General features: G+C 36.1%; 1 protein-coding gene across 4 annotated transcripts in view; it reads right to left on the bottom strand.

Annotated features, from left to right (window-relative positions):
• Positions 1-21,471, bottom strand: part of vps13a (vacuolar protein sorting 13 homolog A) — an 82,832-nt gene that overhangs the window by 14,898 nt on the left and 46,463 nt on the right. For 3 of the 4 annotated variants that reach the window (XM_084138333.1, XM_084138334.1, XM_084138335.1), the window contains 19 exons: positions 20,838-21,248; positions 20,658-20,762; positions 18,731-18,877; positions 17,992-18,123; positions 17,772-17,905; positions 14,323-14,409; positions 12,923-13,049; positions 12,549-12,778; positions 11,570-11,723; positions 9,734-9,880; positions 8,800-8,881; positions 8,256-8,325; positions 8,044-8,158; positions 6,978-7,091; positions 4,482-4,627; positions 3,121-3,202; positions 2,896-3,009; positions 1,365-1,440; positions 171-334 (listed from right to left, as the gene is read on the bottom strand). In XM_084138333.1, coding sequence (XP_083994459.1) covers positions 171-334; positions 1,365-1,440; positions 2,896-3,009; positions 3,121-3,202; positions 4,482-4,627; positions 6,978-7,091; positions 8,044-8,158; positions 8,256-8,325; positions 8,800-8,881; positions 9,734-9,880; positions 11,570-11,723; positions 12,549-12,778; positions 12,923-13,049; positions 14,323-14,409; positions 17,772-17,905; positions 17,992-18,123; positions 18,731-18,877; positions 20,658-20,762; positions 20,838-21,248 — 2,637 coding nt within the window. The remainder of the gene's footprint in view (positions 1-170; positions 335-1,364; positions 1,441-2,895; positions 3,010-3,120; positions 3,203-4,481; positions 4,628-6,977; positions 7,092-8,043; positions 8,159-8,255; positions 8,326-8,799; positions 8,882-9,733; positions 9,881-11,569; positions 11,724-12,548; positions 12,779-12,922; positions 13,050-14,322; positions 14,410-17,771; positions 17,906-17,991; positions 18,124-18,730; positions 18,878-20,657; positions 20,763-20,837; positions 21,249-21,471) is intronic. The other variant, XM_084138336.1, reaches the window with a different exon arrangement.

Below are 21,471 nucleotides of genomic sequence, written 5' to 3'. Positions count from 1 at the left end.
CTGACTTCTGCGCTTTTATGGGATTGTGCTCTCGCTAATTTGCCCTGTTCAGTAAATCTGACCCTAAGTGTTTATCAGATTTATTGTATTATTAATGTTAGTATCTTAGTATCAAGTTATGTAAAGCACACTGGTCAACCTGTGTTTTCTATAGAAATAAAATGACTCACAGACACCAGGCCTTTCCCTCCTCGCGTCAGTCCTTCTCTCAGTCCGCTGGGCTGCTTGTTCATGGCCTCTCGTCTCTTCTGCTGGTACTCCTCATCCATGGTCATGGCGGCCACCCCTTTAGCCATCGCTCCCGTGATGCGAGACGCAGCTCCGGCCAGACCGCCTGAGAAGAGGACGACCAAAAGAAAAAAGAAAAAAGGTCAGAATTTGAGTGGAACATCGCTGGTTATACTTGATATGAACCTCATGTTACCACTTTTGTTTCGAGTGTAAACAGTGCAGCGCTTCCTGGTTCTACGTCAGAACGCCGCCTCACTATTGGCCGATGCTGGTCACATGAGCACCACGTAACATGCGTGTGATTCTGATGCAGGAGCTGGCCAATAATAAGCTGGCATTCCGTTCAATAAGCTGAACCAGGAAGTGCTGCACTGTTTACACTCCGTCAACAGCGTAGTACAATGACGTGGAAGAGATTGTTGAATTAAGTCGTTTTATTGGGGGGTTTTTGCACACCAAAATTATTCTCGTCACTTCATACAGGGTTCCCACACCTTGGTTGACTTCAAATTCAAGGACCTTTCAAAGACTTTCCAGGTCCAATACCCTCAAATATAAGGACTTAATGTGGGGACATATTTGTTGTGTCCAACAACAAAGGTTTGAGTAGTTTCGTGCGCGTGTGAACGTCATGGCAACGTACAACACAAAGTATGGGAAACACTTGACGTAACGCGTAAATGCACAAAACTAACATAAATCAAGCAAGCTAGTGTGCACAGGCCACGAAGTGTTGGCGAAATAACACATTAGCGGACCGGAGGGAATAATATGGAATTTTTTCCTGTATCTATGCATGTTTATTTTCAATAACTTTCAAGGGCCTTCCAGTATTTTTTTTTTTTGGGAACCCTGTTCATAACATTAAGGTTGAACCCCTGTAGTCCCATGGACTATTTTAATGATGTCTTTACTACCTTTCTGGGCCTTAAAAGTTGCTATGACTTTGCTGTCTATGGAGGTTCAGAAAGCTCTCGGATTTCATCAAAAAGATCTTAATTTGTGTTTGAACGACAAATGAACGAAGAAATTTCATTTTTGGGTGAACTAACCATTTAAGGAAAGTCTGTGAATTCATAACTTCAAAGATTACTGATAACTATTCTTGCATGTTGCAAAAAGAGTGTACGTACCCACAGCCCCTCCGACCAGAGCCTTCACCCCGAGTGCCATCCCTTCCATGAACTCCTCTGGTCCCTGTATAGCACCCTGACAAACACACACACACACACACACACAAACGGTTGAGGCCAATAAAACACACTACACACTCTTCACCAGTGTAGTTTTGAGTATTGTTGAGCTGTTTCCATCTAAAGTTGAGCAAAATTGGAATATTGCATAAAACATTTGTGAAGCAGCGTTTCCATCCCATGTGTTCAAGAGAACAAAATCGGCACTACCTGGTAAATTGGCGCAAAATATCTGTAATAAAAATGAAAGATGTTGCATTCGAGGAATTCACTGTGGCTCTTTTTTCCTACACCATGAATTATTATATATATAATAATTATATATTATATAATTATATATTATATAATTATATAATTATATATTTCGTTATTATTATTATTATTATTATTATTATGCAATAAACGCTGTCATGTTCTCTTGCGTTGGGATTCTGGTGTTTGGGAACGCAATTGTGTGAGACGCTTCTGGAGGGAATTAAACCAAATCATTCTGATGACAGATTGCGATTGGTCCGCTGGTTAGTCCAGTTATCCAATCACAGCCTCTGTTGAGGCAAAAATCACCTGAGTTTTTGGATGCACATCGAGGGATTTATTCAGTAAACGTGTTTCCATCGTAGTTTATGCACGTCTTCTTATCGGATAAAAAAAAAATGTATCCGCCTCAATTGAACGCATAGTGTTTTATGTGCATTTTCCATCCAAAATTTGCATAAAACAGGTGGATGGAAACACAGATTGAGATACTATTATAGTCTATCTATCTATCTATCTATCTATCTATCTATCTATCTATCTATCTATCTATCTATCTATCCACACATTTTGCTTTCCTCTATCTTTATATATATATATATATATATATATATATATATATATATGTTTGATTTTATTTTGATTTACTTAAGGTTATATGTTGAATGTAAAGCTGAATTGTTTTCCCTCTTAATTTGTAATGGGCCCATCCTTTCCTTTATAAGCTGTTGCTTTGTTCATTTGAGCAGGTCAGTTTTAGTTTGTTTGGTTGGTTTTTGTCTAACTGTTTCTTGACCTTATTTTCTGTTTGTTTACTTTATTTTTGTTGTAAGAAATTTATGAGTTTGTAAAGTAGATTTTTTGATAAAAAAATTATGCTTTGGCAACTAGCTGAAATAAAATAAATTTTTATAAATTAAATTTTTGTATATATTTTTTATTTCAGTAAATATTTATTTTATTTCAAGTAACACATTTTTTTTTTAGTTTTAACTAATTTAAATGTAATAATTAACTATAACCCTGCTCTCCACACAGTGGAGAAATACAACTATGTATAAATATAAACATATATAAATAATTGAATAGTTTTGTGCACAGTAAAAAAAAGTAATGTGGGTTTGGAACTTTCATGTAATTTCAAAACTTGCAGTTTAGAGAGTCACAAATGTTGAATCTCATCAATCGCTGTGTGTGTGAAGTGTTAAAGTTTCACCTGATACGGTTCATAAAAGAAGGCCTCGACTCCTTCAGACAGACCGCGGATCAGTCCGAATGGATTCCCGAGGACGTCTAAACCCAAAACCAGAACATACATCTGTTTGATGGCCTAAAACACAAAAAACACAAGCACAGACACATAAAAACAAGTACGCGTGATGTATGCTTTAAACACACTGAAATCAGCAGCAGTCTGGGAAGGTTAAAGGTGAAAGGTCACCTGTTTGGAGTAATGGCGCACGACCTCCCACTGAAGCTGCTGAGTGGTGCGAAACTGGTACGTCAGCTCAAAAAATGCAAGTCTAGAGAAAGAAAGGATACAAATGCATACATTTAAATGTAAAAAATGGGATTGGATAAATACTACTCATATCTTTGTAGTACAGCGTATGCATACTGTACAATTCAGTATGTATGGAATATCCACAAAACCTACTACATTTGCCAAAATGTGTGGTCTGTTACTGTACATTTGCCACACTGCTACACTGGGTACCGTATCCCACAATTCAATGGCCTTGCCTTTCCAATTTTATGAAGGTCAGTACTAAATGTATACTTTTATCAATCAATGATACAATAAAGTGTTCTAAAGTGATCAAAAAGATACAAAACATTTCTATTTCAAATAAAAAGTTTCTTTTGAACTTTCTATTCATAAAAAAACTCAAAAATATTAATATATTATTTCAACATTGATAATAAATCAGAAATGTTTCTTCAAATCAGCATATTAGAAGGATTTCTGAAGGATCAAAAGGGTTTAACTTATCTTAACTTTTTAACTATCCTTAACTTTTGAACCATATTATACCACAATATCAAACTAATTTTTTTGAGTAAAGACATTTTCACACAAAAATGGACAAAAACACAAAGTAAACATATAAATATATGAAATGATATCTGGAGAGTACTTAATTGATTAAACATGCACATAACGAGGTTATATGACAATGTATATTACACACTGCATATTGTTTCACATACCATTTTATCAAGTATTAAGCAGCTGAGGGTTACTATTAAAACTATTAAAAACCTTAAAAGTCAAGCTAAAATAAAACAAATATTAAATGGAAAAACTTAAAGTAAATGAAAATGTTGCTTTGCCAACTAACTGAAATGACACAAATTTTTTTAATTTTTAAAAAAAAATAAAAAAAAATTATTAAGTGTAGTACTATTTAAAAATAAATTAATAAAATTGACAAAAGCACATACCAAAATTACTAAAAATTTAAATTAAAATAAAATAAAAAATATTAATCTAAAACTATAATAGTATATAAATAATACTAGCATACAACACATAGTGCTCAGTATGCAGTAAAACTAGCATGCTAGTATTTCATTCTGAGGACTGTAGAGCTAATGACCAAGATGCCTTTCTACAAGCTTCATTTCTAGCTAACTTGTTTTTGTCTGTCCACTAGAGGACAGTGTGAGCGTGTGAAGATTCAGTTTCACAGCTTCTAACCACCCGTGAAATCCACAAAAACCCAGGTGTGATCTGAGGTTTGTCTGGGTAGAATGAGGAACTGCAGGGAAGAGCGAGTGCTGTGAAGTCAGTGTAAGTACTTGAAGAGGACGTCCTGAGCGTCAGTGAGCGTCGCTCCGATACTCTTCAGCAGGAGGTGGAGAGACTGAACGGGGATGAACTCGGCCTCTCGCTCTTTCTTATTCCCGTCTTCACCAGCGGTGCTCAGAGAGAAACTCAAGTGAAGCTGCAACACACACACACACACACACACACACACAGTTACACACTACATTGTACACTCAAAATGTGTTGATTTTGAAAACAAGATTTTGTCTTCAGTGACTAAAGTTTGTCATAAATATTAAACATTTGTGCATTGATCAAAACTGAATGTACAGATATAATCTTAATCTTAAATGTGCTAATTTTAAAAATGCATTCACCAGGGCTTGACATTAACTCTTTTGCTCAGCATCCGCTGTGTCTAGTGGTTTTCCGAAGTCACTAGCCACTCAGCATTTTCACTGGCCACAATTTTGACATCGATACCATGGGGGAAAACTGCCATATAGATATTTTTAATATTATCCAATATCTCATAATTTGGCAGCCGGAATATTAGGCTACTGTCACGGATCCATTATACTGTTACACATGCGTCTCTTCCTCGACTGTTTATGTTCACTTAAAACTGACTGTTTCTTTCTTTCTTTCTTTCTTTCTTTATAGAGCACTATTCCAACAACAATAAGTTGTACCAAAGTGCTGTACAAGCAATTCTAAAATAAAATAAAAATAAAATAAAACACAATAAAACAACACCACAATAAAATCCACATAGTAAAACATAAATGCACAAGAGCTCAACCCTCTACACCTAAAGAGGACATATGAGATAAGTGAATTTTCAAAAGGCTTTTAAAAGAGCCTAAAGTTGGAGCAGACCTAATATAAAGTGGTAACATATTCCATAGCTTAGGGGCAACTACAGCAAAGGCCCTATCACCCCGTTGCTTGTATTTTGTGCGTGGTACAGACAGCAAAATCCCTTTCTCTGCAGATCTTAAAGCTCTAGAGGGCTTATGGACCTCAAGAAGTTCGGAAAGATATGATGGCGCTAGTCCATTTAAGCTCTTATAGGCATAGACTAACTCTATCTAGAATGGTCAACCAGCCCAGGGAGGCCAAAACAGGAGAGATATGATCATATTTACGGGTCCCTGTCAAAAGTCTGGCTGCAGCATTTTGTACCGCTTGCAGCCGACGTAAAGATGCTTGGGAGACACCAATGTATAATGAATTACAATAATCAAGTCTTGAAAACACAAAAGCATGGATCAACATCTCTAAATCTTTTTTAGTCAAAAAAGGCTTCACCTTTGCCACGAGTCTTAAATGAAAGAAAGCAGATTTCACCACTGAGTTTATCTGTTTTTCAAACTTTAAGGAGGAATCCAACATTACCCCAAGATCTTTTACCACTGGTGTACAATAGGGGTACGGTTCTCCTAAAATAGGAAGATCACTCAAGGCAGGACCTCCAAACCAGACAAGCTCAGTTTTGCTTTCATTTAAGTGTAAAAAATTATTTGACAGCCAAGTTTTTACCTCCTGTAAGCAGACTTTAAGTGAATCCAATGATGATTTAAGGTTTTTACTCATAGGCAAATAAATTTGCGTATCATCTGCAAAAAAGTGAAAGGAAATACCATACTTGCGAAAAATAGACCCTAGTGGTAGCATGTATAGGGCAAATAACATTGGCGCAAGAATGGATCCCTGCGGAACACCACAGTCCAATGAAGTAGATGATGAAAAGGTATGTCCTAGATTAACTGAAAACCTTCTGTTTGTCAGAAATGACCTAAACCATTTTAATGCAATACCATGGATGCCTACCACATTCTCAAGACGCGAAATTAAGACCGCGAATGAGAGTGTTTAAGTAAATACTGGCCAAGACCTGCATTTTGACATTATTTTGTGTGTATTTGACTGTTTAAGAGCAAATAGCAGCGAAAAAGAACTCAGTTTAGTGCTGAGAGGCGACTTTATGTGCCATACTTTGGGTGTTTGTCCACAAAATCTGCAGGAATGAGTAAAATTATGCATAATACTCGCAATCCCACGGCGAAACACAAGCTCTGTAACACCAGCAATATTCCTCCGGAGCAAATGAAAGGAGTGAGTGAGGAGAGGCGGGTTTGTGTGTCACTCGCTGTCGGAGAGACGAGAGAGAGAAAGAGACGCTGGTATCGTGTGTCTATTCTGCGGAAAATGAGTATTGGAAGCGTCTCAGATATTTCAGTATTGATATAGAAAAATCTATATTTTTGACAACACTACATTGCACTTGGTTTATTATTTCAGAAGCCTTTTTAAAAGACTACAATTGAAAAATGTACTTATTATATATCAAATTTAACCTGCCAAAGTGGCTAGTAGGAGTGACTGCGCTAAAATGCTGAAATCCACCCGCATTTGGTGTGTTGGCGTCTGTTAATGTCAAGCCCTGGCCTTCAATGAATAAATATTAAACCTTTAATATTTCTGTGTGGTCACAGTGAATATGTCAATAGGTTTTGGTAACTGACCTTGATGGGAGAGATGTGGAAGTACTCGTACAGGCTGATGGGGGACGTGTCTGTGGCTGAAACATGATTCAACTCAGTCTTCAGATACTCGATGTCCTTCTCAATCAACTCCACCTAAAGTACAACACCACAACAGACACACAACAAGAGATCAAATCACTACCGGTCAAAAGTTTGGGGTCAGAATGATTTTTTTTTAAATGTTTTTGAAAGAAGTCTCTTGCTCACCAAGGCTGCATTTATTTACTGTAAACCATTTTACAATTTACAATAACTGTTTTCTATTTAAATATATTTTATGAATGTACTAAATGTATTCATGCAATGACTGAATTTTCAGCATCATTACTCCAGTCTTCAGTGTCACATGATCCTTCAGAAATCACTCTAATATGATGATTTGATGCTCAAGAAACATTTCTGATTATTATCAATATTGAAAACAGTTGTGCTGCTTCATGCATCCATGATACACTTTTATTCAGGATTCATTGATAGAAATAGAAAGTTCAAAATAACAGCATTTATTTGAAATAGAAATCTTATGCAACATATAAATGTCTTTTCTGTCAATTTTGATTAATTTAATGCATCCTTGCAGAATAAAAGTAATGTTTTATTTTTTAAACTTTTGAGCGGTAGTGTATGTAATATAAAAATATAACCAGATAAAGTGTGGGTTAAGTAGAGGGAAAAGTTAATTATAAACATAATTGAAGACTTCAGATGCAAAAGCCTCTTAAGTCCATCTAAAGTTTTTATCAGGCTCCTACAGCATGTATAGGTTTCTACCCAAATACCGGCATTTCTGAATGGGCTGAGGCTGGGATTTAGTGAGCTTGAAGTGAAAGTATTTGATGATCATATACTATGTGCTATGTACTAATTAAAACTGCACCATTTAAAGTACCTTTAAATAAAGTTAGACTGTTCGGATAAATTTCAAGCATCAAATCTCTCATGGGGAAAGCTGTTCCGGTGATGTGTATGACTAATCATTAATGGAGTTGCAGCCCATTCAGAGCACTTCATATCGATCACTTCTGAGGTTTTATAGGAGCATTACCTCCTGTTCAGATGTGACAGCACTGGCGTGTTCGGCAGTGAGAAACTCAAGTATGGCATAGAGGAACCCGAGATCCATCCGCAGGTCCATCTCCTGAATCAACACTTTAAAGTACCTGTATGGACAAAAATGAAACGTGTTTTGCCATTTGTTTGAGAGCAAGAGATAGTGAGAGGAATGAAACGGAGAGACTGTAGGAGGAGGAAACGCACTTGATGCGCAGAATGTCTGAGTGTCCGGCTGCTCTGGTGATGATGCTGACGTCAGCCAGCGGTTTTGGCTCTTTAATAAAAAATAAAATAAAAATTAATATGTAATAATTCCAGATTTGTTGGACCCAAAACAAACAAACAAACAAACTATTAAATAATAATAAAAATAATTATAAATAAATAAAAATTCTAGTGCTGGGCAAAGATTAATCACATCCAAAATAAATGTTTGTGTTTAAATAATACATGTTTGTCTACTGTGTATAATTATTTTGTATAAATAAGGACACACACATGCATGTATATATTTAAGAAATATTTGCAAGTATATACTTTATATATATTTATATATAAATATACATATTTTAAATATAAACAACATGTTTTCTTAAATGTATTCATGCATGTGTGTGTCTTTATATATACAAAATAATTATACACAGTACACAAACATGTATTATTTAAACACAAACTTTTATTTTGGATGTGATTAATCTTTGCCCAGCACTAAAAAATTCAGATGATTTTGCGTGGATGAACTGACCTGAGTCCATGCTGACCGACTTGGGTGGTTTGACGGGGTAGAACACAAATGGGAATATGGCTCCGGGCAACTGGTTTTGGATCTGATCAGTGAACAGGGGCGTTATAAAATTTTGTGCACTGACCATAATACATATATGAATTTGTGTGTTACATATGAAAAAGTCAGATAAATGACCAGGGGCGCGTTTCCCGTTCAACGACATTACTTGCTGCTTAACTACCGTAGTACGATGCATCGTTGAAGAAATATACTGGCTAGTCACGACTGTTTCCCGAAACCGTACTGTCGCAAAAATGGTCGTTCAACCACGTTGGTTAATGATGTCACGCACGTGGTGGAGGAATAACTACTTTTAATGAAACTGATTGAGTTTAGATTAATGCTAGATGTTTTGCTATAAATTACAGACATGGCATCTGAGGACTATTTCTCATTTTTCTCAGTTATTTTGCTTTATTTCCAGATTCAATCATAAGGTCGTTCTTTCGTAGTAAAGCACGTTTGCACATGCGCACTCTTCAAAAACGACGCAAATGACATTTGTATTTATTCTAAATAAAAAATATAGATTGTACTGAATGTCAGCTTGCTTATTTGGCTCAAGATAAGGATTTATTGAGTCCACATGTCATGCAAACAAGAAACTGCTTCTAACCACTGTCGTTCCAACCACATAACTTTGAGACGCTGCTTGTGAATGTTCGTTGGAACGATGGTTTCAGGAAACACCGACTTGTTGAACTACGCTGATAACGACGGAACGTTGGCTAACGATGCTTTTGGGAAACGGACCCCTGGGCTGCGTTTCCCAAAAGCATTGTGAGCCTTAGACCATTGCCACAAATGTTCTCTACGATCAACTTAGCTCACGTTGCTTTTGGGAAACGCAGCCCTAAGCTATGCCAATTCCTTTACTGGGTGTGAAACAGACCTGAATCCTGTTGATCTGGACCCGGTAGGTTTTCTGACGGGCGGAGACACTGTACTCCACCTTTAGTGCTGGCAAGAAGTTCCTCCTGAGAGGAGCATCAAAGGGCTGCATTATCCTCATGTCCAACCCATTTGCAGCAAACAACACCTGATGGACATACGGTACAGCCAGAGATAAATTAAAACAAGCATGACTTCTCTCCTTCTTGCAGTCTGTGTTCTTTTGCAACTTGGCAGGGGGTTGCTGATGCTGGCCAATAGCAGATAAAATGGTTGTTATAAAAATAGTAAATAACACATGTATAACAAAATTGAAAGCAAAATGCTATATTTATTTTATTAGAAATAAATCATTTGAAAATGAATCAATCTGACAAATTAAATCTGTAAAATAAACTGATTTACACTTTAGATAGCAACTTCATGATTCTTTGCAACTTCTAATCATCTGTACTCAATCTGCCGAGTCTGTTTGCTTATTTCGACACTGTAAACCACCAGATTCTCCTCTTAACCCTCATGACAATGGGTGTCTCAGTGAACTGCACTCCACTGGTTCAAGTCTTACCTCTCAGGTAGGTCTATCAAGGTTTCTTGGAGGGGTGAGGTGTCTAAGTATCACCAACTAATTACCGGAGTGCCTCAGGGCTCAGTACTGGGACCACTCCTCTTCTCGATCTACATGTCCTTACTAGGATTGGCCATTCATGCACATGGCTTTTTTATCACTGCTATGCTGATGAGACACAACTTTACCTCTCATTTGTATCCGATTGTAGCTGCATGGATCTCAGCTTGCCTGACAGACATTTCTTGCTGGATGAAGGACCACCACCTTCAACTCAACCTTGCTAAACACAGAACTGTTGCTGTTCCAGTGAACACAACACTTCATCACAACTTCACCATTCAGCTAGGCTCTTCAACAAACATATTTTCCAGTACAGCCTGGAATATTGGGAGTTATGATTTATGATCAGTTGAGCTACATTGACCATATTGCTACAACTGCCCCACAGTGCAGAATTGCCTTATACATCATGAAATCTCTCTTCATCAAATTGCACTGGCTGCCAGTTGCTGCTTATAATAAATTCAAGGTATTGACACTTGCCTACAGAACAATCAATGGCTCTGCACCCCTGTACCTAAACTCACTACTTCAGACCTATGTGCCCTCCAGAAGCTTGAGTTCTGCGGGTGAACGCCATATTGTGGTGCCATCCCAAAAAGGCACAAGTCACTATCGCGGACATTTACCTTTACTTTTCCCTGCTGGTGGAATGACCTGCCTAAATCCACCCGAGCAGCGGTGTCTTTAGCGGTTTCTTGAAATAAAATAAAAAACATGGCTAAAGAACACTTGACCCATGAACACTAACACACATCTTCATCTTCAAAAAAAAAATTAATTTGAATTTGTCTATTATTGCCCTTTGTTGGATAAATTGCTTAGCTTTTTTCCCTCTTTGTTAGTCACTTTGGATAAAAATGTCTGCTAAATAAATAAATGTAATCATTAATACTATAGTTTTTTTTTCTTGTTTTTTTTTCAAATGTGCTAAAACCCCACTTCCAGCACTTTTAGTGTGGCCAAACTGAAAAAAACAAACATATTGACCCTGATTTAAAACATGCCAAATAGTGGCCGATACATTTCAGCCTTGGTGATGTATCGGTCGACCACTAAAAAAGGATCCAATCACAACAGGGGTCGTTTACATGCAGAAGCCTTAAAGGTACAGTAACAAAAACACTCAGGTTAATTCTAATGATGACATCTGTTAATAAGACGTCTTGCCTGTAGAGCTGTAAATTGGCTCCTATATGCGCTAACCTGGTAGTCGTTCTGTAGGTCAATGATGGTGCTGTCCACTGGACCGCTCTCCATATAATCTCTATAGTGCTGCTCCAACATCGTAGCCTCTTTAACACTCAAAACCTTCCATCGGCTCCGCTTCTTAGGCTTTGTTTCCCACACCACATCAGAACTGACCAACACACACACACATTAAGTTAACTTGATCCATTTCTATAAGCAAATTATCTTTTTCTCTTACCAACACCATTTTAAAGGGATGTTTACACCAAGGACAATAAGTAAAACAGCAAATATAAAGTTTTAATAATTGTTCTAATTCTATGAGAATAGCAGAGCCCACACCACAACTATAACGATAAAAGCACAGAGGAAAAATATCGTTAAAATCACTTTCAGAAAAAAACATTTGATGAGCTGATAAAAACACAGACAAAATTGCAGAGCGCTTATAATAAACAAAATAGTATTGTGCATTACTTTGCAAAAAAGAAGTACACTTTGGTATACTTTTCAAAAGAATACATTTGTAATAATGCAGTTGCAATTTAAAATATATTAACAATAATGAATAACACTGCAGTTAAAATTAAAATCAAGCACATTAAAAGATTATTATTTTTAAATGTACTTTAAAGTAAAACATTTAATTTGACATTATTACAAATTATTGCATTTTTTAATATAGTGTATTTAAGTGTATAAGAATTAAGAAATATAGTCAGTACACTTAAGTGGCCTTTTATTTCAGTAATATTATATGATCTTCAGGTAGTTTTAAAAAATATATACTTTTAAGATTTGAAGTACAGTACAAGTTCACATTCAATACAATTAAGTGCACTTTTTCCCCCACAATGGCTGGTGTGGATGCTAGTTATCATTATATTTATCTTTATAGTTATTGTTCTTGGTCTGAAAGGGCCTTAAACATGCTTAACATTAAGTTTAGCTGAACATTAACACTTTTTCGTGCCAACATGACACCCAGCAGTACCTGGTAATGCCAATGAAAGCCACTTCTTGGCTGGTGGTGTTGTTGACCAGTGAAATGCCCATGTTCTGTAACGCGATACTGATTTCTTGTTCAGCCAGCTCAATTTTCTCGCTCTCGCAAATCTTCTTGTAGACACGCCGCTCTGTGGTGAAAAGTGCCACACGCTGGAGGCCTTCATAAAATGAGATGACGAAAAGCTTTCCCTCCTTGTTCACATCCAACAACTGATCCTATAGGACAAACGAAAACAGAGACCCAGACGGACATTCAGCTTCACGTCTTCAATCAAGTGCAAGATTAAGTCCATAAAGTGTGGGGGAAAACTATTAATATTGTAATGGATTATTAAACCGGCTAGTTTTTATAGTTCTCACCTCTTCACTCTTCAGCTCTCCTTTGAACTTTCCCCATTTCCAGCTCAGGATTCTTGAGCCGGTGGGTTCAGCCCAAGTGTAGTAGACGGCCTGTCCTGGACCCAGCTCATCGATTTCTGTCTGAGAGCTGCCAGAATCACACCATAAGTTCAGACTGACTTACACATGACCAAACATCACACAAAAACATCCAAAAAATTGCAACAAAGTTCAACAAACTCTGTACAAAACAACAAAAATCACAGTGAAACTTGAAAACACACAAGCGCCAAAAAGTTTGGGGTATGATTTTCTTTCCATAGCAAATTCATACTTTTATTCAGCAAAAATTAATTAAGTAATTAAATGTGTCAGTAAAGACATTTATAACGTTACAAAATATTATGAATTCAAATAAACTTTCCATTAATAATAATAAATAAAAAAAATGATCACGGTTTCCACGAAAATATTGTAACTGTTTTCAACATCAAATCATCATATTAGAATGATTTCTGAAGGATCATGTGACTAAAGACTGAAGTAATGATGCTGAAAATTCAGCTTTGATCACAGGAATAAATTACAGTTTAAAATATATTCAAATAGAAAAGAGTTATTTTAAATGGTAATAATATTTCACAATATTACTGTTTTTACTGTATTTTTAATCAAACAAATGCAGCTTTGATGAGCAGAAGAGACTGAAAAACGTTTACAGAGCCCAAACTTTTGAACGGTAGTGTGTATTGCAAAAAAGAAAAGACAAAAAAGATTATTTTATGCAACAGAGTTTAAGTTTGTGTAGACTATATGAATGTGAGACACCTTCACAAGCTACACTTTATAATTTGAGAGATAAAGTTGAAATTATGACGGCAATGCAGCCACAGCAGCCAGGAGCTCACAGGTGTCTTTATAGCATATAGAAACCACAGAAATAACAGTAATTTACACTTCATACACAGCACAGGCAGTTCAACTTCCCTTTAACAGCAGCCAAAGTCACAATAGTGTCCAAAGAGAGGAAAAAGGAAAATTATTCATGCTCTGTACTTCTCATCAGAAAATGTTCTGATTTAACTAAGACACAATACAGTTCATTTGTTAGCAAATGGAAATGAAGCTGTTAGCACAGAAACAGGAAGAAAGTTGGCTAATTTCCTTTTCCTGTCCACAAAATAAAATCATCAGAAGAGAAAAAAGATTAGCGCAAGGTTCAGTTCAGACTCCAACCTGAAAAGCTGTGGAAGAAAAATAAGTTAAAGAAGAAACTTTTATTCATTTCAAAGTGTTTAGGATGGAGTCGTGCGTCTCCCTTCACCAGATCCTGCGTAAGATTGCAAGGAAAAGAAATAGTTTCATGCGTCTCAGCTAATATCACTTTATCTGTGTGAGTGTTTATGTGTGTGTTTGTGTACCAGAGGGAATCGGCCTCTTCCCCCAGTGATAAAGAGATATCCAGTATCTCATTCTGAACCCAAGTAGAACATTTCTGCTTCTTGGTGCTACAAGGGAAAGAAACATAAAACCAAACAAAACAGACAGTTAAAGCCATTACAAACACTCATACAGACTGTAGCGTTCAGTAGACGAAAGCTTGAGTTTCATTTTCACTGCATTAACAACAGATTCAAACTCTAGAAAGTAGACAAGACAATAACAAGTATGAAAATGCAAAAAACATAATAAAATAAAATAAAAAATAAAAAACTTGAAAGTGGCTTAAAATTGGGTTGAAGGTTCACTAGCTGCTCCAGTCTATTCAATGGCATTTTAACTCATTATTTTTCCGTGCCCCTACATGAATTATTGTATTGTATTGTATTGTATTGTATTGTATTGTATTTAGGGCTGTCAAGCGATTCATTTTTTTTATCTAATTAATAACACGGTGTGACGATTAATTAATCTAATTAATCGCGAATTAGTCGCACGTCAAATTTGGCTGAGAAATTTAAGGATGATTTAAAGTCATTATTGTGTTAAATAAGAAAAGCATCAAGTAGACATTACAAAAAGCAACTTTAGAAGAAAAAAAAAATTTATTAATTGATTCAACATAGAATTTATTACACAAACTTTTAGATCGATTCGTTCAAATGGCTGATTCATTCAGTAATGAAGTAAATGGCTCTCTTTATGAGCGAGTCATTGAATCATTAGTTCACCCGATTGATTCACTCAAAACGCGGATTCATTCAGAAATGAAACACGAGTGTGTTGCTCGGAGACGCACACCTTTTCTGCTCTGGCTTTAAAAGGTAATATTTTGGTTGGCAAAATTGAGACAATAACAAAACAGACAATACTGTGTCTGAAATGTAACAATCTTAACTTCTTATTCATTGAACTGTTGTATAAAATCAATATCACTCATGTGATATTGTGCTCGTTATATAATTATATGATATAAATATGAGACAAAAACTCATATCTTGAATTTTAGGGTCATTCTAACTGCATTATATAGGCTCCATCACTCTGCTTCATCGTCACCAATCAACTTATAATGTAAGATGAACTACGGTCTGGGGCGGCGTTAAATGCGTTCATAATTTTAACGCGTTATTTTTCCCTATAACTAATGTGATGGATTTTAATGAATCAACTTTAATTAATCAACTAACATTTGTTTTTCTTGCAGGAATGACATTCATATGCTTTAAATGTTTCCAAAGTCTTTGGGGAAAACTTGTTAGTTTGAGTGTGTATGTGTGTGTGTATAAATAACAAATAGGGGAAGTGAAACTAGACAGATGACTAGTTCTCAAACCTTGTGATAAGCAATCACAAAAACAGAGTTTGCTTGTGCCAGTGACAGAGGAAAAAGGTTGGGGCTTTTGAACCAATCGAACCAATCATATTGAAGGTGACATGTTAGTCTTATTTGTTTTCTCGATTCTATAAAAACTGTTGTATCTGTGTTATCTGGTGGGATTCTCAATGGAATTTGTCTGAGATCCTCCGGCCTTGCTTCTTGGGAGAGATTCCCTGAGAACTGCTCGGGAAGATCTCCTGGCCATGATTAAAGCATTTAAAGGACATTTGCTTGAGTCTGTTTGTCGATTTATTCCTGTGCAGGAAGCTAGTTTAGGAAAGAAAGACGCCCCAGATAGTTAGGTTTAGGGAAAAATCTACAACACTAATTAAATAAAGTGAATGTGTTACATAAATAATGTTATATTATATGTAACGTATGCATAAAATGCAGCTAGATTTTGTAATTGACACATTTCACTCAGAAGAATTCACAATTACAATGTTCATTTCATCAATAAAAACTAAACGCAAGGCATATAAACACACAGTACATGACGAAGAGGGCCAAAAAACAACTGACCCTAGACCATCGGACAATCCTTCTTGTTGTCCCACATGTTGTCTTTAAAGGGGTGGTTGATTGTGATTTCACTTTTTTCATTTTAAATAGTGTGTAATGTTGCTGTTGGTGCATGAACATTATCTGCAAAGTTGCTGCGCTGAAAGTTCAATGTAAGCAGAGATATCGACTTTTAAAAATCAGGAAGTTTAATGCCTACAAAAACGACTCGAATGGGACTACAACGAGGTACTTCCCGGGTTTTATACGTAGCTAACCCATGCAAAAAAGGGGGCATGGCCATATTTCTGCGGCTTTGTCGAAGAGGAAGAGTTATAGTGGAGAGCTGTAGCCATGCCGTCGAAAGTGTGTTATTTTCACCCAGCTTCCAGGTCTTCTGTGTTCGGGCTTCATACGGACGCTGTAGTTCGTCAACAATGGCTAAAATTTATGTTTGATTATGTTCCTGAAAACTTCAATCGTAATAGCTCTCTGTGCTGCGCATTTTACGGAAGTCAGCTTCCAGAATCTCCACGAATTCAATGCCGGATTCAACAAGAAACTGTTACTAAAACATGAAGCAGTTCCAACTTTACAACCAGAGACAGCAGTTGGGCCACAACCTGTAAGTAAGACTTAATAATTTTAAATGTATTTGCATGTATAATTTCAGACGTAATGTTTTAGTTTTATCAAGGACGTAAACAAATGCCAGCGCTGGCTAGTAGCCACTTACACGTACAAACGCGTACAAACATTTTGAACCTGAATTTGTAATTATGTACTAATTTTGTAAATGTATTTTCCATGTATATTTTATGACGATCGATTTGATCAAGAACGTAAACCAATGCCAACGCTGTTTGTTTATAGCCAGTTAGTTCGATGCTATTTTGTGTGTATAAGAAAAACGTGTATGAAGTTAAAACAATAACTTTAAAAAACGGTATTACTCAGTCATTTATTCAGTTATATTAAATGTTTAATCAGGAGAAAACCGTATCTCAAAAGCTAACAAGCAGCAGTATTTTCAAGTAACAGCATATCGAAATACATATATAATAGTACATTAGAATAGAATAATAATAATAAAAAATTTACCATTCAGAAACGTTTTGTAAGAGCCGTGTTTTCGGAGGTTGCTTGACTCTCTTCATTGTCGCTTTCTGGGTCTGATATTTACATTTGACCGGAGCACATGCAACTTTCGCCCGTAAAGGTAATGGGCGTGAAGTTTCCGGACAACATGCACTACGCAGTTTAGCCAATTACAACACACCGGCCAACTAACCAATCTGAGCCCATTGCCTGTTTCCGAGGGAGTGTTTTCATAGAATCAGGAAGTCAACCGGTCGTTCAAATGACAGAGGAGAAAGCGGCTTACAATAAAGGTGAAATTTATGAAAAATAAGACTTAAAAAAAAAAAAAAAAAAACGAAGACATGTTATATTGCACCCCATAAACACAATCATGCAAAGAAAAAAAGCAGTAAGCCACCCCTTTAAACTCTGGAATGCTTTGAGCTTTGATGAGTTTGTGGTTCTCACCTCTGATGGAACTGCAGCGTCTGGTCTTTAGTGTGGTTGATGAGGAGGAAGGGAGCGGCACCATCGTGGTAATCAGAGAACCGGATCACAGCCGAATGTTCTGTCAGGTTCACGTCCACAATAATACCACCCAACTAGAGTCGAGAGGGAATGAGACAGGGATGAGTTGAGGGGGAGTGTGTTTGTGTATCTCAGGCTGTGTGGGGAAACACGGACTCACTGTTTTGTCCAGGTGCAGCAACAGGCAGTTCTCTGGTTGGTGGAAGTCAAACGCTTGTGGCGATGATTGACAGCCCTCCACTTTCACTTTGAGTTTCTTTGAGTCTTTCTCTGGCCAGAATGGAACGGCAGCCTAAGGAGCAGACAGATATACATATAAATATACAGTCAAACCAAAATGTTTTCAGACACCTTCAACATTTCTCACATTATCACAGTTTATTCACTAAATGGTCAAAAAATATATGACAAGAACTCAGAGTTATCAAATCAGTTGATATTTCACTTTTTGTCCGTCCTTCTGTTAGACTGTCTCACAGATGAATCATGTTGAATATCTGTCAGCTGTTAAATTTAAATACACAATTAGATTATACCAATTTAGGTCAACCAATTACCAAGCAATGCTTCATTTTGTTCAGTCTGTGTGTAAAAAGGTCACATTAGCAATTAAAGAAAAAACACTTCAGCAAAACATGCTCAGGTCAAAGTGTCTGAATCATTTTTGGTACCACATTTTTACTGGTAGTCACTGTATGAAGAATTATTGGGTATAATATGTCTCAGTTTACTTTATTTAGATATCCTCACTTAAATGAACTATAGTGTCCTGCACCCACTAGTAAAAAAATATCAAAAATGATATCTGGTGTCTGAATAATTTTTTGTTTTGACTGTATATATCATAATTCAGAGAGTTATTAACATTTCTGTTGTTAGAAGCAGCTTTCTCTCCTGACCTGTCCGGGTCGTGCCTCAGTCCAGTGCTCGGGACCCTCCTCGCAGACCTGAATCACATGCTTGCTCCTGTTCACCAGCATGTAGAAAGGCAGGAACGTCACCAACCGTGTCAGACTGAAGCTGGATGCATCGATCTTCACTCCCACCTACCATCAAACCACACATTACTCAACAAGTACTCCGCTCAAGTCACTGTGGCATTTGCAACTCATTTTCATTTTGTAAACGGACATATTTCTGAGTGAAACAGAAGATTCAATGTAGGATGGGACTTGACTATCCGTTGGGAATTGATTAGATTGTGAAGGTGGTGATCAATCCAGTATTTTAGAATTATTTATATACTATTATATCATTCATTCATTTTTTAATTTTGAATATTATTTTTATATTTTCAGTTTTACATTTTAATATTTTTTATTATTTATAATTTTTATATTTCTATTTAGCTTTAATTTATTATTTCAGATTTAGTAAAAGTAATATTATTTAAACTTCAACTTATTTTATTTTAATTCATTTAAGTTTTTCCTTTTAATATTTATATTTAAATTGATTTCAGCTTTATATATATTAATAATAACAATTGTATTAGTGTTAGCTAAAAATAAATACACTGCATCAATCTCCAAAACTGTATATTAGGATTTCATGTTAATTTTGTATGAATTTTTTCCTTAAAAATAAATGAATAAAATGGTCCATAAAGTTATATTATATTATATATACATATACATATACATATATATTATACACGCACACACATATACAGTGCAATGCATAAGTTAATACACCCATGCTAAAGTTGACTAAAAAGAGGAATAAAAAAATCATATTTTGGAAATTGAACTTAATGCCTTAATTTAAAAAAATAGGAAAAATCCAACCTTTTAGGACACCAATTTTCTTTGTGAATGAATAATGTATCGTAAATAAATAAATGTTCTTCCTTAAAATACATGGTGCATAAGTGAGTACACCCCTATGTTAAATTCCCATAGAGGCAGGCAGATTTTTATTTTTAAGTATTTTTTTTTAAATTAATTTTTAGGATACTATGCATCTTGATAAAGTTCCCTTGGCCTTTGGAATTAAAATAGCCCCACATCATCACATAGCCTTCACCATACCTAGAGATTGGCATGGGGTACTTTCCATAAGATCATCTCTCAATGCAAATCAAACTAGCTTTTAGGCTAACTGAAATAAAACCATGCCAATCTCTAGGTATGGTGAATGCTATGTGATGATGTGGGGCTATTTTAATTCCAAAGGCCAAGGGAACTTTATCAGGATGCATAGTATCCTAAAAATTAATTTTAAAAAAATACTTAAAAATAAAAATCTGCCTGCCTCTATGGGCATTTAACATAGGGGTGTACACACTTATGCACCATGTATTTTAAGGAAGAACATTTATTTATTTACGATACATTATTCATTCACAAAGAAAATTGGTGTCCTAAAAGGTTGAATTTTTCCTAATTTTTTAAATTAAGGCATTAAGTTCAATTTCCAAAATATGATTTTTTATTCCTCTTTTTAGTCAACTTTAGCATGGGTGTATTAACTTATGCATTGCACTGTACATATATATTTTTATATATATATGTTTTTTTCCTCTTAACTTTTATATATATACTTTTTTTTCGGGTTAATGGACGAGCACATTTTTGTGTATATAAACAAAATCAATAATTGAAATACATCGAAAAAGTGATTCTCCGATTTAATCGAAAGGTGGGGATTCCATTCCTATAGCTGGCATATAAAATGTGATTTTTAATTATTTAAAAAGTGGTCCATCTCCTCCCTTAAACAGTCTATAGTAAGACAAGGAACATGTATTAAGGAAGTAAATAAAGTAAATTTTGATTTCATTTTGACTGTATTAAAAAGTGATGGTTTCAATGAAAGAACGGTCACCATGTAATCCTTCTGTCTGCCTTTGCATTTGACGTCACCATAACTCCCGACGGTGTCAATGGAGAAATCGTCTGATAGTTCACTTTCTGAAATCATCAAGCGAATCTGAAAACAACAGAATGAGAAGTTAGATAACTGATCAATGAAACAGCTGAATGTTCACTTGACATTCTTCCCAACCTTGTTGTTCTGCAGAAAGTTGCGTGGCTTGAAGGAGAAGAGGAGGGGCATGTCGTAATCCTTCGGGTGTTTGCGATGAATATCATCTGCCTTGTACTGTAACAGTCGGCCTGTCTTATTCACCATCCAGTAAGGCGAGTGAATGGCCACCACCACCTGACCCTCCTCCTTCTTAACATGGACAGCAATGTCTAACTCCGGCCTCGCATCCGGCTCCTCTTCTGATCCCAGCGAGTGGAATTTGATGAAGCTGATCTCTTCATGGTCGTTGCAGAGACTGTAATGGGACTCCCAGTCCTGCTGCAGGTATCCCAGAAGCCTCAGCTCCAGAGAGGAGAAATCCATGATGGCTGTGTGGATCTGGGAGGAGTGGCCCTCTTTTAGTGAGGTAGTGGGGAAATCTCCATTGCCCTGCAAAAACAAAACAGTTTTGTACAATATTTAACTGTGAATTTAATACCTGTTACATAACTGAAAGTATTTTTTCAGTAGTATTACTTTGTTGAGTTCCCAAATGCAAACTATAAGCGTCTCAAACACAGAGAGAACTTGCAGAGAAGCATTCACTGTGAATAGAAACTGAAAATGAACACAGTGTTGTGCTTTACTCTGAAACATGCAGCGCATCAGAGTC

This window comes from Abramis brama, assembly GCF_963993115.1.
Source record: "Abramis brama genome assembly, chromosome: 16".
In the NCBI taxonomy this organism is placed as follows: domain Eukaryota; kingdom Metazoa; phylum Chordata; class Actinopteri; order Cypriniformes; family Leuciscidae; genus Abramis; species Abramis brama.
The sequence above is the reverse complement of the archived record's forward strand: the minus strand, read 5'-3'. Positions and strand labels throughout refer to the sequence as shown.